The sequence below is a fragment of the Saimiri boliviensis genome, chromosome 9 (genome assembly GCF_048565385.1).
Source record: "Saimiri boliviensis isolate mSaiBol1 chromosome 9, mSaiBol1.pri, whole genome shotgun sequence".
Taxonomy (NCBI): domain Eukaryota; kingdom Metazoa; phylum Chordata; class Mammalia; order Primates; family Cebidae; genus Saimiri; species Saimiri boliviensis.
Window position 1 is genome coordinate 51,795,585 of NC_133457.1, and position 13,441 is coordinate 51,809,025.

At 46.8% G+C, this 13,441-nt stretch overlaps 1 protein-coding gene and 1 long non-coding RNA gene across 7 annotated transcripts in view; one reads left to right on the forward strand and one right to left on the reverse strand.

Annotated features, from left to right (window-relative positions):
* LOC141585643 (uncharacterized) overlaps positions 1 to 5,323 on the reverse strand; it is a 35,152-nt gene extending 29,829 nt beyond the window's left edge. Inside the window, exons 1-2 of the long non-coding RNA XR_012519237.1 lie at positions 5,239 to 5,323; positions 3,698 to 3,841 (exon numbers count right to left, since the gene is read on the reverse strand). This is a non-coding gene — a long non-coding RNA (uncharacterized LOC141585643). The remainder of the gene's footprint in view (positions 1 to 3,697; positions 3,842 to 5,238) is intronic.
* The window catches only part of DZIP1L (DAZ interacting zinc finger protein 1 like), a 56,441-nt gene continuing 47,274 nt past the window's right edge, over positions 4,275 to 13,441 (forward strand). For 2 of the 6 annotated variants that reach the window (XM_039461794.2, XM_039461797.2), the window contains exon 1: positions 8,939 to 12,932. In XM_039461794.2, the coding sequence (XP_039317728.2) occupies positions 12,930 to 12,932 (3 nt within the window). In that variant the 5' untranslated portion in view covers positions 8,939 to 12,929. The other 4 variants (XM_074405873.1, XM_074405874.1, XM_039461795.2 and 1 more) reach the window with 4 other exon arrangements.

Below are 13,441 nucleotides of genomic sequence, written 5' to 3' on the forward strand. Positions count from 1 at the left end.
GGGAGGCCGAGGCGGGTGGATCACGAGGTCAAGAGATCGAGACCAGCCTGGTCAACATGGTGAAACCCCGTCTCTACTAAAAATACAAAAAATTAGCTGAGCATGGTGGCGTGTGCCTGTAATCCCAGCTACTCAGGAGGCTGAGGCAGGAGAATTGCCTGAACCCAGGAGGCGGAGGTTGCGGTGAGCCGAGATCACGCCATTGCACTCCAGCCTGGGTAACAAGAGCGAAACTCCGTCTCAAAAAAAAAAAAAAAAAAAAAAAAAAAAAAAAAAAAAAATGTAGGAAATAAAGTAATAATGTGTTACTTAATGACTCCAGTTTGCTTAGTCGAAAAGAATGTTTCAAAACATGGTGGTGATGATGATGGCAAGAGTAGTAAGAGGTAAGAAATGTGAAGTTCCTGGGACCCCAGATAACCCTGGATTCCTTCTGGCCTTTTGTGAGTCTATGCCATGCATTTATGTCAGCCTATGTTTTGCGAATAGGCTCATGCTAATGTTTTTCCCTGTATTAATTTTTTTTTCAAATCCTACTCATTCTTAGAATTTCAAATAGGATTGTGTGGGGCAAAAAGTGAAAGTGCCTCTTGTGTACCACTGTTAAGTCTGTATGTACCTCTCACTTTTTCTCTGTATATATATTCATGCTTATTGGTAAGAAATCTTCCAAGTACACTACACTGCCACCTTGTCTGTCCTTGTTTTTTTCCCCTGGACTTGCACAATTCAACAGGGCTGTCTAGTTTCTTTCTCCAGGGTAAGGGCCAACATCAGTGCTGATTGGCTGGTACCTGTGCCAGACTCATTAAATATTTTGAATACCATTCCTGAGTTTCTCATATATATATTTAAAAAAAACCCACAAATGGAATAATAAGATACATGTTATGGCCAGGTGCAGTGGCTCATGCCTGTAATCCCAGCACTGTGGGAGGCTGAGGTGGGCGGATCACTTGAGGTCAAGAGTTTGAGACCACCAGCCTGGCCAACATGATGAAACCTCATCTCTACTAAAAATACTAAAACTATCTGGGCATGGTTGTGGGTGCCTGTAATCCCAGCTACTTGGGAGGCTGAGGCAGGAGAATTGCCTGAACTCAGGAGGCGGAGGTTACAGCGAGCCGAGACTGCACCACTGCACTCCAGCCCAGGCAACAAGAGCAAAAAAAAAAAAAAAAGAGAGACTGTTATTTGTATGTTGTTTTTCACTTTAAAAATATATATGTCTTAGGTACCTTTTTTCATTAGCACACAAAGATATACTTTATTCTTTGTAATGGTTGCATAGTGTTTCATTGTAGAATACACGATACATAATCTATTCAATCATTACTCAATTGGTAGATATTTAGGTTATTCTAATTTTAATAGTATACATAATTCTGTAGCAAAAAATTCTGATTCCCACATTTTTGGAGGACTTTAAATTTTGATATATGCTGCCAAATTATTTTGCTAGAAGGCTGTTTGAAACTGCCCATTTTCCCACTTTTCACCAATTTAAAACAACTATTTAATTTTGGCCAGTATAATAATTTAAAACATGTAATTTTTATGACCATGTTGGTAAGGTTGTTTATATGTTTAACTGGCAATATTTTTTTTATTCTATGAGTTATCTCATCTTTTGTCCACTCTTTTGGGTTGTTCTATCATTTATTTGTAAGCACTCCTTATAAATTAATGTCACTAATACTGTATCATTACATTGCATGTTTTTAGTCTGTTCTTTGTTTTTTAACCGCACTTATTATGTTTTCACCACGTATGTTTTAAAATTTTATGTAATCTTGTGTTTTTTTGTCTTTTGGGTTTCATGCCATGCTTACCTACACTTTCATCACCCTGCTCCCCTTTAAGAAATAAAGGTAAAGCTCTCTCACCTAAGGGAATTGTCAGGACCCTGAATCACAGATGCATCTTCTAAACTAAGTAGAAGGTTAATGATTCACTCTCCTTGGTGAAATGGGGCAGGGATTATTAATTTGGGGGCCTGTGAAGAGATTTTGGGGGACTGGGAACTTACATCTTTGTTTTTACTAGCTGTTAATCAAAATGTATAATTTCTTTCAATGCTGAATGTAGGCCACCAACCACAGCAGTGTTAGTAGAACCTGTGACTTTGTCATTAATTATTAGTTTTTTTCTATCACATTAAAGTTATTACAGGTATCTTGAAATATTGTTTACACTCTTACTACTTTTAGATCAGATGCTAGGTCTTGCCATTTAATACATTAATAAACAAAAGTGCTACTATTTTACACATTTTCTTATGTTTTTATAGCTATATTTTCAATAGGTTGATGTCCTCTGTAATTCTATGTTTTACTTTGTGCATTTAAAACCATTCTTAGGCCAGGTGCAGTGGCTCACGCTTGTAATCCCAGCACTTTGGGAGGTCAAGGCAGGTGGATCATAAGGTCAGGAGTTCGAGACCAGCCTGACCAACATGGTAAAACCCTGTCTCTACCAAAAATACAAAAATTAGCTGGGCATGGTGGCATGCACCTATAGTTCCAGCTACTGGGGAGGCTGAGGCAGGAGAATGGCTTGAACCTGGGAAGCAGAGGTTGCAGTAAGCTGAGATAGCGCCACTGCACTCCAGCCTGGTGACAGAGCGAGACTCTGTCTCAAAATAATAATAATAATAATAATAATAATAATAATAATAAACCATTCTGAGGAAAGGGTATGGGCTTCATCAAACTGCCAAAGGGGAATCACTCCTCCACAGGCAAGAGTCCAGGCAGGAGGCAGCTGGTGCAGCTCCTTCCAGATCCCACCCCCATCACTGACAGCCAATGACTGGCCAGATCACAGCCAGCCCACCACACCTGAGGCGAGGCTTAACCAGCTGCTCATTTTCATTTCTGCTGAAGGGACCTTTTCCTGAGCAAGGAGGTCTTTTCCGTAAGTGCTCAGACTTTCTTCCAAGTGATCTTTTCCGGGATTGGGCTAAAATGCAGGATCTGCCTAAGAAAGAGTTTCCTCTCAGATCCTGCCAGTTCTAGACATGTTGGAGTACAGGTCTTTTGTTGCCAGGTTCTTAGGTTTTTCAGGAGAAATCAGCAAACCAGATTTTATGTAAAATCCCCCACTGACTGTATGCCTGCTTAACTATACACCAACACAGAAAACCCAACAATACGATTTTGACTTAAAATCACCTCAGGGCTCATTAGCGGTGGGCATCCCAGTGCTGGGAGACCTGTCCCATACACCTCGGATACATTTCCCCTCAGGAGAGGTGTGATGCCAGCAGTTGGCAGCAGAGGGCACTCCTATCACAGGCTGCCCAGGCTGTGTTCCATTTGCTAAGGTGTAGGAGAGAGACCATCTGTGAAAGGGGCTGAGGTGGGTCAGAGGGTGGGTGCCTAGTACTGGGCTAAGGAGGGAGTGATGGGCCACAGGCATATTGAAAATCCATCCTCCTGTCCTCCCACCCAGCAGTTATGGGCCACCCTACCCAGGGTGACAGGAGTGTCTCCTGGACTAGCCAGCTAGGGCCAGTCTCCCTTGGTCTATGCATCTGTCCACACGGCTGATGCCAGATCTTGTGTGTGCTGCATAGAGGTGGGCAGCAGAGAGCCATAGCTTTCCAGTGCCAAGTGATCTAGTCCTCTATAACCTGTTGGTATCCTTGGGACTAAGAACAGAACTTGGCACATAATAGGCACTCAATAACTCTTACCTGTGTTGAGTGTTGAACTAAGGCCCAGGAAGGGAAGCGTGTGAGAACTCCATGCATGAGGTCTTGGTCAGCTCAAATTGGAGGATTTGGTTTTTGGCTAAGGCAGATCTGGGTGCATGCCAAGTCTACTTTCTCACACCAGCCCTGCAAAGAAGGGCACCCTATTTACACATAGGGAAATTGAGGCTGGTGGAAATAATGCACACAAACACACACAAAGGTCCCCTCAGAACTACTTTCTGCAAACTTCAGGGATCCAGTGGGAAGAGAACTGAGAAGCAAATGTCCCTGGTGATTTCACAGTGTGAAGTCAGGAAAGCATACCACTGACTTCTAGGCCCCAGGCAAGGCCTACAGATAACTTAGCTTATTTGGTTCTAACAACTCTTCTAGGTAGAGTTTATTTTTCCCATTTTACAGATGAGAAAAATGAAGGTCAGAGAAGTTACGTGATTTTCCCAGAAATGGAATTGCTGGATCTTTTGGCAATTCCGTGTTTAATTTTTTGAGGAACTACCATTCCGTTTCCACAGTAACAGCAGCATTTTAACATTCCCACCAGCGACGCACAGCAGTTCCAGTTTGTCTACATGTCCTTGCCAACGCTTGGTCCTACACACATTTGCTTTGGCTGCCTCAAAATGTAGAGCTTGACAGATTGAGACTGCGGTGGAAGAAAGCTTTTGAAATGGAAAAAAAGGAAAGACCGAGGGAAGGCGAAGAGTTGGGGGGTGGGGGAGAGACAGAGACGCGGAGAAGGAGACTTCCCACAAAACAGAATCTCAGCAAAACAACTACTGGCTATGGGACGAGATCAGGGACTAACGGTAGGAGAAAAAAATACATTTTTCAGTCCTGGGTTTCCCAGTTGGCATCCCCAGGGCAAACCAGCAAGTTGGGAGGGTGGGGTGGTGGTGGGTGGGGGCTACGGAGGGAAGGTGGCTGCCGTCTGTCTGACCAGACCTGGAGCACAACCAAAGAACTCTCCTAGCTTGGGGCCCGGTCAGGAAGAAACCAGGACGGTCCCTTTAGTTTAGGAGGGGTGGGTAGGGCTAGCTGCCCGGGTGGCTGCGGCCGCCCCTGTACAGCAGGCCAGCGAGTGCACCGGAGGCAGGGTGTGGAGAGACCGGAGCAAGTCCAGGAAACCACTCGCTTGGATCCTGGATTTTGCTAACGGATTAAACGTGGCATTCCCTCCTTCCCCCTCCGTTGCAGACCTAAAAATAGCTCATCCCAGAGGGGCCGGGAGAGGCTCCACCTCTTCATGAGGTGGGGCGGGGCGGCTGCAGTGGAGCGGGAGGCGCCGGGGACCCCAGCCACGAGCTGCCTGCGCACTGAGGCGCTCTCCGCCCCGCGGGTTGGCGGCACTGGGGTGGGCGGGCAGGCTTTGCGTCCGCCGCAGGGAGCGCCAGGGCTGCGGGGGGCTGGGGAAGCATCCCGGGGCCGGCGGGCGGTAAGCATTCCGGGAACCGCCTCTGGGCTGTCTGGGGCGGTGGAGCAAGTTTGGAAGCGGGACGCGGGGCGAGGAGGGGAGCCGGTACCTCGAGACGTCTTCCCGCCGTCCCCGGCTCCAGGCGACCCCGTGGTGAGCGGGCCGCGCGGGTAAACTATGCCAGGAATTCATCCCGGGAGCTGGGCGGGTGGGTAGCGTGGCTGCAGTCCGAGCGGTCAGGGCTGCGGGATGTTAAACATTAGCGGCTTCGGACGCCCTGCCGAGGTGCAGCTGGGCGCTGGAGGAGCCGGCGGCGTGCGTCTGCGCTGCCCAGGGCGCGCCCTTCCGGCGCCGGCGCCGCCCTGCACCCGGGACCCTTCGGCCTGCTCCGAAACGCGGCGCTGCGGGCGGGAAGGAGGCGCGCGGGGGCGATGAAGGCGGGAGCAGGAATGACGGATGCCCCAAGACTCGGCTTCACTGGGAAGAAGGCCTTAGGTTTTTACTTTTTGAAAAAAGAAAAGTGATTGGGGAGGGTTTGATGATCTGAGTGCCACAGGTAAAGGAGGATCTTTGTTTTAGTAATGAAGTGATTTAAAAACAGACATATTGACATATTTCGTCCCCCCTCTTCCTCTCCTGGGCTGGGCTTCAGCAGGAGGCAGACGTGGTATTTTCATTCTGAGGTGGCTGCGAATAAAGTTCACAGAAGACCTGGTCAGTGCAGGGCAGAGGTCCAGGAGGTAGGGCAGGGCGGGGCGGGGCGGGGGTGGGGGTCCGAGGGGGCCTGGGTAGGGCCTAGTTCACGAAGCACATCTTAGGGGCCCAGGGCCTAGGTTGCCCTGCCTGGTCTCCTGGAGTTCGATTTCTTTCTTTCTTTCTTTTTTTTTTTTTTTTTTTTTGAGACAGAGTTTTGCTCTTGTTACCCAGGCTGGAGTGCAATGGCGCCATCTTGGCTCATTGCAATCTCCACCTCCTGGGTTCAGGCAATTCTCCTGCCTCAGCCTCCTGAGTAGCTGGGATTACAGGCATGCGCCACCATGCCCAGCTAATTTTTTTGTGTTTTTAGTAGAGACGGGGTTTCACCATGTTGACCAGGATGATCTCCATCCTTGACCTCATGATCCATTCGCTTCAGCCTCCCAAAGTGCTGGGATTACAGGCTTGAGCCACCGTGCCCGGCCCTGGAATTCGATTTCTAACAGGACTTTGGTGAGAGGCCTGGGAAGTACGGGTGTTCTGACCTGGTCTCTCACACCCCCATCTGCAGATAGGGTGGGTGATCTCTCCGTTCCCAGCCGCAGCCCCTAACACCTCTCCACACCCCTCCCGGTTGTGAGGACTGGCCAGTGAGAACAACCCTGCTTAGGGAAGGCTGATCCTCCAGTCAAGTGGCTGATAAGGGGCCTTTTGTCATCTCGGTTAGCACCAAGGATCTGGAGACATCTCCTTCATCTGGAAATATTTTTTTGATATTATCTAACTTGATAAAATGGCCTCATGAGGTTGTATGCTTCAGGTTGGGAACAGAAACCTGAATTCATGTGGGCACCATAACTGTGGGTTGTGCCACGGAGCTGATACTTGATCAAAAGGTTTGTTGCTCAACTCAAATTGATGGGGACAGGGAAGGGCTGCGCTGAGCCTTCGTGTGGACTCCCTGCAGAGATGGTCAGTCTCGGCCAGCCTGGCTAGGCACTTGCAGTGTCTCCTAGGTCTGGCAACTCTAGTAGTTCTGGCTGAGTCACTGAAGATGAACTCTTTCCTTCATGGCAAAGAAGATGCTAGTATGTTCTAAGCCAGTTTTCTTTTACATGTACTTGCTTGTTTTACAGTTCTGCATCTGGGAAGATAGGTCATGTCATTTCAGCACTGATTCCTCTTCTCTAAAGCACTCCCAAGGGACATCAGTCAAATACCTACCCCTGTTTTTATTTTAAAGAAAATCCTTTTGTGGCAAAAACTTAATAGTCTTTTGATAAAATCATGGCCACTTAAAAATATCTCCTTGGGCCGGGCGCGGTGGCTCAAGCCTGTAATCCCAGCACTTTGGGAGGCCGAGGCGGGTGGATCACGAGGTCAAGAGATCGAGACCATCCTGGTCAACACGGTGAAACCCCGTCTCTACTAAAAATACTAAAAATTAGCTGGGCATGGTGGCACGTGCCTGTAATCCCAGCTACTCAGGAGGCTGAGGCAGGAGAATTGCCTGAACCCAGGAGGCGGAGGTTGCGGTGAGCTGAGATCGTGCCATTGCACTCCAGCCTGGGTAACAAGAGTGAAACTCCGTCTCAAAAAAAAAAAAAAAAAAAAAAAACTCCTTGAAGTTGCTGGGAATAGGAGGCCAGCTGTAAGGAGAGCTCTGTGCCTGGTGGAGGGGACCTCTGACTTGTTGCTTGAAGGTTCTAGGAGTGGGTGCAGCCCCCATGAGGGTCAGGGAAGAGTGGAAAGGGAACTTTTTTTTTTTTTTAAATAACAGAATCTGACAATAAGTCTAGGGTCTGCAGTGGAAATACTCCAGGAGATCCCCCAGGTCTCCGTCATCTCCATTGAGGTCTCTGGAGCTCCCTTGCGTACTGTCTGTGCATAGCCTGTTTGCAAACTGTGCAAAGGTTTCCTTGGCAGCTACAACAATAAGCGTTAATGACACGCCTGAGCTCCCCCAGCAGGCACCGTTGAACTTAGCTTGGAAGCCAGGGCAGGTTTGTCAATGATTGCCTGGCAGCCACCTTGGAAACTTGGCTCCCTCAAGTCCTCCTCTTGACTGCATTCTTGAGGAAGCAGAAGAGACAGTGAGGTGGCAGTGTTGTTGTTGTTGTCTAGCTGTCAGTTTATGTTAAAAAAAAAATAAGGTGTTTGGCCAATTTTGAGGAAGTTATCTTTGACAGATTATCGATGGGCAGGTTTTACAGGGACTGTTTCACGGTGGGATGGCTGCCTTGTGAGGTGGTGAACAGTGTGTCACTGGGAGTGTGCAAAGCAAGGGTGGTAGATGGGTTTTCTATATGCTAGATGGGTGTGGGATTATCCCAGGCAGAAACCAACTCTTAATGATGAAGCAACTTTGAATGTTAGCACAAATATTCTTTTGGGTCCCTAATTTATAATATTGGTCTAGGATTGGGAAGTTTTCCAAGACCCTGTCAATATATTTAAAGGTGATTAAACAGCTTCAGTTTTCTTAATGATAGCGAGTCTTTTTTGTTGTTGTTTTTTTGAGACAAAGTCTCACTCTGTCGCCCAGGCTGGAGTGCAATGGCATGATCTCAGCTCTTTGTAACCTCTGCCTCCCGGGTTGAAGAGATTCTCCTGCCTCAGCCTCCTGAGTAGCTGGGACTACAGGTGTGTGCCACCATGCCCAGCTGATTTTTGTATTTTTAGTAGAGATGGGGTTTCACCACGTTGGCCAGGCTGATTTTGAGTTCCTGACCTCAGGCGATCCGTCTGCTACAGCGTCCCAAAGTGCTGGGACTTCAGGCATGAGCCACCGTGCCCGACCAACCGTGAGACATTTCTACCTTGTGTTTCTATTCCCAGATGTAGGAAAAGCAGTCTGCTCACGATTCAGTCTGGAGAAAGCACGATGTGCTTGCCCCTGGGGTGTATGTTTCCAGGTAACGTGCAACACTCTCATTTGGCTCTTTGTTCTGCCTATCCTAATCAGGACGCAAGCTGTGGAGCTGAGTCAGGTTCAGACAAGCCCTGCTGAAATACATGGCGAATTTAGAATCTGCAGCACTAACCCTGTCGTGATTTGCTGTAACCTCTGTCAGTGCTTGCACATTGGTCAAGAAAACTCAGGTATTGTAATTTCCAAAATGGGAAATAATTTGTATATCATCATTATCATACTTAGTTTAGCATAATTCAAAAGCTCTGGAGTCTGATAGAACTTGGTTCGAATCTTGACTTCACTATTTAGTAGCTGAGTGAGCAGGGCCCTTAGCTTCTCTGAGCCCCAGTTTCTACATCTGTGAGATGAGACAAACCATAGCCATCTACAAGGCTATATGAGTTTAGAATTAGTACTTTTAAAGGCTGGCACAGTGTTTGGCCTATAGATGTTTGATAAATGTTAACTATTATACTATTCATGTCATCATAATCATCTTCAAGTTCCCACATTTGTGCTCCATTTTTTTTTTTTTTTTTTTTGAGATGGAATTTCGCTCTTGTTGCCCAGGCTGGAGTGCAGTGCAGTGGTGTAGTCTCGGCTCGTAGCTCACTGCAACCTCCACCTCCCAGGTTCAAGCTGTTCTCCTGCTTCAGCCTTCCAAGTAGCTGGGATTATAGGCACCTGCTGCCATGCCCAGGTAATTTCTGTATTTTTAGTAGAGATGGGTTTCACCATGTTGGCCAGGCTGGTCTTGAACTCTTGACCTCAGGTGATCTGTCTGCCTCGGCCTCTTTAAGTGCTGGCATTACAGGTGTGAGCCACCCCGCCTGGCCCTCCTCCGTTTTATAATGCCAGAGCTCTAGGAATTCTAAGAGTTGGACCCTTAGGGTTCTAGAAAAAGACGTGAGTCATACTTTTGCGTTAAAACCTCGTGAACTCAGACTCCTAATTCTGCGTGGCTGGGAGTGGGGCTGTCACCCTCTGTGTTTATAGAGTATGCGCAGAGTTTAAGTATGAAGGTTTGAGGGCTGTTCAGGAAGCAAGCTCCAACACCGAGGCCATATCTTGACAGTCAGCTTGGGCACTGCAGCTTCTCACCAGTATGCCTGAGTCCACCTGCAAGGGCTCCTGCACTCTAAGCTCTTATTAGTAGCCCATGGGATTAATCTCCAGATGCAGATGGTCAACAAATCAAGCATTTACTAAGTCTAAATGGCATTTCCTTCCAATGAGTCTGAATGAGGGATCCCTAACTCAGCTTTTACTCTTTATCCTAACTCTTGGTGGTCTATAGCCCCATTTCTTCAAGACTCCAAGAATATAGAATTTTAAGTCAGATATTCTGAGATTTCAACAATTTTGCTCAGTTTAGTAGCAATCTGGGTGCCAGGCAATGGGCTAGGGGCTGGGATATAGCAGATACAAATAAGCCATGGTCTCAGCCCCTGTAAAGTTCATAGCTAGGGGAGTGGGAGAGGAAGGAGATAGAAGTGTCCTGGGTTTCCAGAGAACCCTTTCCCAGCTCCTGTCTTGACACTTACCACTCTGTGGGGGTAATTTCCGTGTATTTTACTGTCTTTCCAGAAAAAAACAAAAAAACTTCGGAGCCATCTACTATCACTTACTGGTTGTGTGATTGTGGGAAAATCATTTCCCCTCGTTCTTTCCTCTGTTTCCTCTCTTTGTTCATTCTGTTTCTTCGTCTGTATAGAAGGTTGTCGTGAGAATTAAATGAGATAATACGTGTAAAACCTTAGCACTGTGTGTGGAAAAATAATAGAATTCCAGGAATGTGAACTATTCTTATTAACAATGGCAGGGATAGTTAGCCAGGTCATCACTGATCCTGAGTGCTAGTCATGATGCCTGGTACTTAGTAGGGCCTCAGGAATCATTCGTTGATGGGATGGAGATATGAATGTTGCAGAGCCACCCTAACAGGCCAAAGTGTATGCTTTGTCCTCTAGAAGGCCAGGAGTGGGGCAGGGAATTTTGACTGTGAGCCTAGCAGGGATATATGATGGTAATCATTTATTTATTTATTTATTTTATTTTTAATTTTACTTCAAGTTCTGGGATACATGTGCAGAGCATGCAGGTTTGTTACATAGGTATACATGTGCCATGGTGGTTCGCTACACCTATCAACCCATCATTTAGGTTTTAAGCCCCGCATGCATTAGGTATTTGTCCTAAAGCTCTCCCTTCCCTTGTTCCCCAACACCCAACAGGCCTCGGTGTGTGATGTTCCCCTCCTGGTGTCTGTGTGTTCTCATTGTTCATCTCCCACTTATGAGTGAGAACATGCAGTGTTTGGTTTTCTGTTGCTGTGTTAGTTTGCTGAGAATAATGGTTTCCAGCTTCATCCATGTCCCTGCAAAGGACATGAACTCATCCTTTTTAATGGCTGCATAGTATTCCATGGTGTATATGTGCCACATTTTCTTTATCCAGTCTATCACTGATGGGCATTTGGGTTGGTTCTCAGTCTTTGCTATTGTAAATAGTGCTGTAATAATCATATACGTGCATGTGTCTTTATAGTAGAATGATTTATAATCCTTTAGGCATACACCCAGTAATAGGATTGCTAGGTCAAATGGTATTTTTGGTTCTAGATCCTTGAGGAATTGCCACACTGTTTTCTACAATGGTTGAACTAATTTATGTTCCCATATGGTGGTAATCATTTACAAGCAGGGCCTTGAAAAATGCATCGACCTTTAGTTGGAGCAGAAGGAGGTGGCGAAGGGCCATCTATACCAAGAGGCACTATGGAATAGAGGCTAGGAGGCCAGACTGGAGCCAGGCGCCTCAGTGTGAATCTTGCCTCTGGACCTTGGGCAAGTGTCTTTATTTCTCTGTGGCTTAGATGATGATAGTACTTCCTCAAGGGTTTGTCCGGAGAAATATATAAGTGATTCTTTGTAAAGCATTTAAAAACAGTGCCTATGAATTAAATAAACAGCCCAGAGGTATTAAAGTGTGGAAGGAAGTAATATGGAAAATGGGAGATGCATCTAGAAAGGTAGGTTTGGAAACAGTTCATCAAAGTCTTTGAATATCACTCAATGTATTTGGAATTAGCCAGTAAGGAAAAAAAATCCATTCCCCTATGGCTGGAGCTCAATAGTGGTTTCCCACTTTAAACAGGGCCTGTACTCTTAGGTTCCCCACAATCCCTAATGTTCACTAGCCCAATACTCCACAGGTTAGTGGTTCTAAGTCAGTAAGTCTGGGGATCTGTATTTCTAACAAATTCCCAGGTGACGTTGATGATGATGCTGGTCCAGAGACCACACTTTGGTAACTAGTGCCTTATTGTATCTTGGACACTAAGATGGGGAATGAGTTGCCATTTATCAGGCCTCCCCAAACTACGGCCCGCGGGCCACATGCGGCCCCCTGAGGCCATTTATCTGGCCCCCCGCCGCATTTCAGGAAGGGTCACCTCTTTCATTGGTGGTCAGTGAGAGGAGCACAGTATGTGACAGCCCTCCAACGGTCTGAGGGACAGTGAACTAGCCCCCTGTGTAAAAAGTTTGGGGACGCCTACCATTTATCATCAAGCATGCACTGTGGTTTTTTTCACACCTGCTACATTTTGTGCATTAATGTTACTTTTCTGGCCCTAATGGAACTTGGGTTTACAGTTCCTGGCATAACCAGTATGGAAGGGTTGGATATAAGATCTCAAGAGACTGGAGGGGCTAGAGAGAAAGAGATTTGGGAATGACTGAAGCTCAGCCTAGACTGAACCTGTGGTAGCTGAAGCTGTGAGCTCATTCCTAGGGATAGCGTGCAGGGAGAAATGGGGTGCAGGTGGACAGCAGAATATCAAGGGGGCACTGGCACATCCTGTCGTAAAAGAAAGGGGAAAGAATAGTCACTGATAAGGAAGAGGATTCAAAGAGGTAGGAGGAGAGATGAGAGAGAGAGTGGCTGATGGAGAGTTATTGACTTATTATAGACAGAGGTCTGTTGGCAAACATCTGAGGCCAAGCTTAAATAGTTAAACAGTAAAGTTCTGAGGTGAGCTCACTTGAGAGCTGGGCCATCAGGAAGCTGGTGTCCTGTTACCCTTGCCCACTGCATGCCTGGTAACCTGCTGTTGCTCCGAGGCACAGCTTGTTGTGAGCAATTGTCTCTGAGGCTCCGGTGTCACATTTGCAGTTTTGGAGATAAGCATGGTGAGTATCATGTCGCCCGACTCCGTTTTTTTTCCCCATAACATGGCACATTAGGTAGAAATGTGCTAGTCTTTTCATTGCCATGGTAGGGGTGCTTATGTCTGGCTGTTTTCCTTTTTGGAGTACTTGTTGGGCAAGAGTATCTGAGAAAGGGAAGGATGAAGCTGAAACTGAAAAGGTGGGCCAGTGGTATCCTGTAGGCAGTCTCAAGACCAGGCTAAGAGGTTTGCATTTGGTACAGTGGGAATAGGGAGCCATGCTGAACTCCAGGATGGGGAGCAGCTGTGTGGTTAATATAGCCTCATAGCCCAGGACCTGATCTTAGAGTGGGCCCACACAGGCATACTATAAATGAGGAGTGAGTAAATGGAAGAAGTGGAAGTTTAAGGGATAAAGGGTGATAATCTGATTAAAGCAAAATTTTAGGAGGAGTAGCCTCAAGAATCAACATTGAGCCGGGCGTGGTGGCTCAAGCCTGTAATCCCAGCACTTTGGGAGGCCGAGGTGGG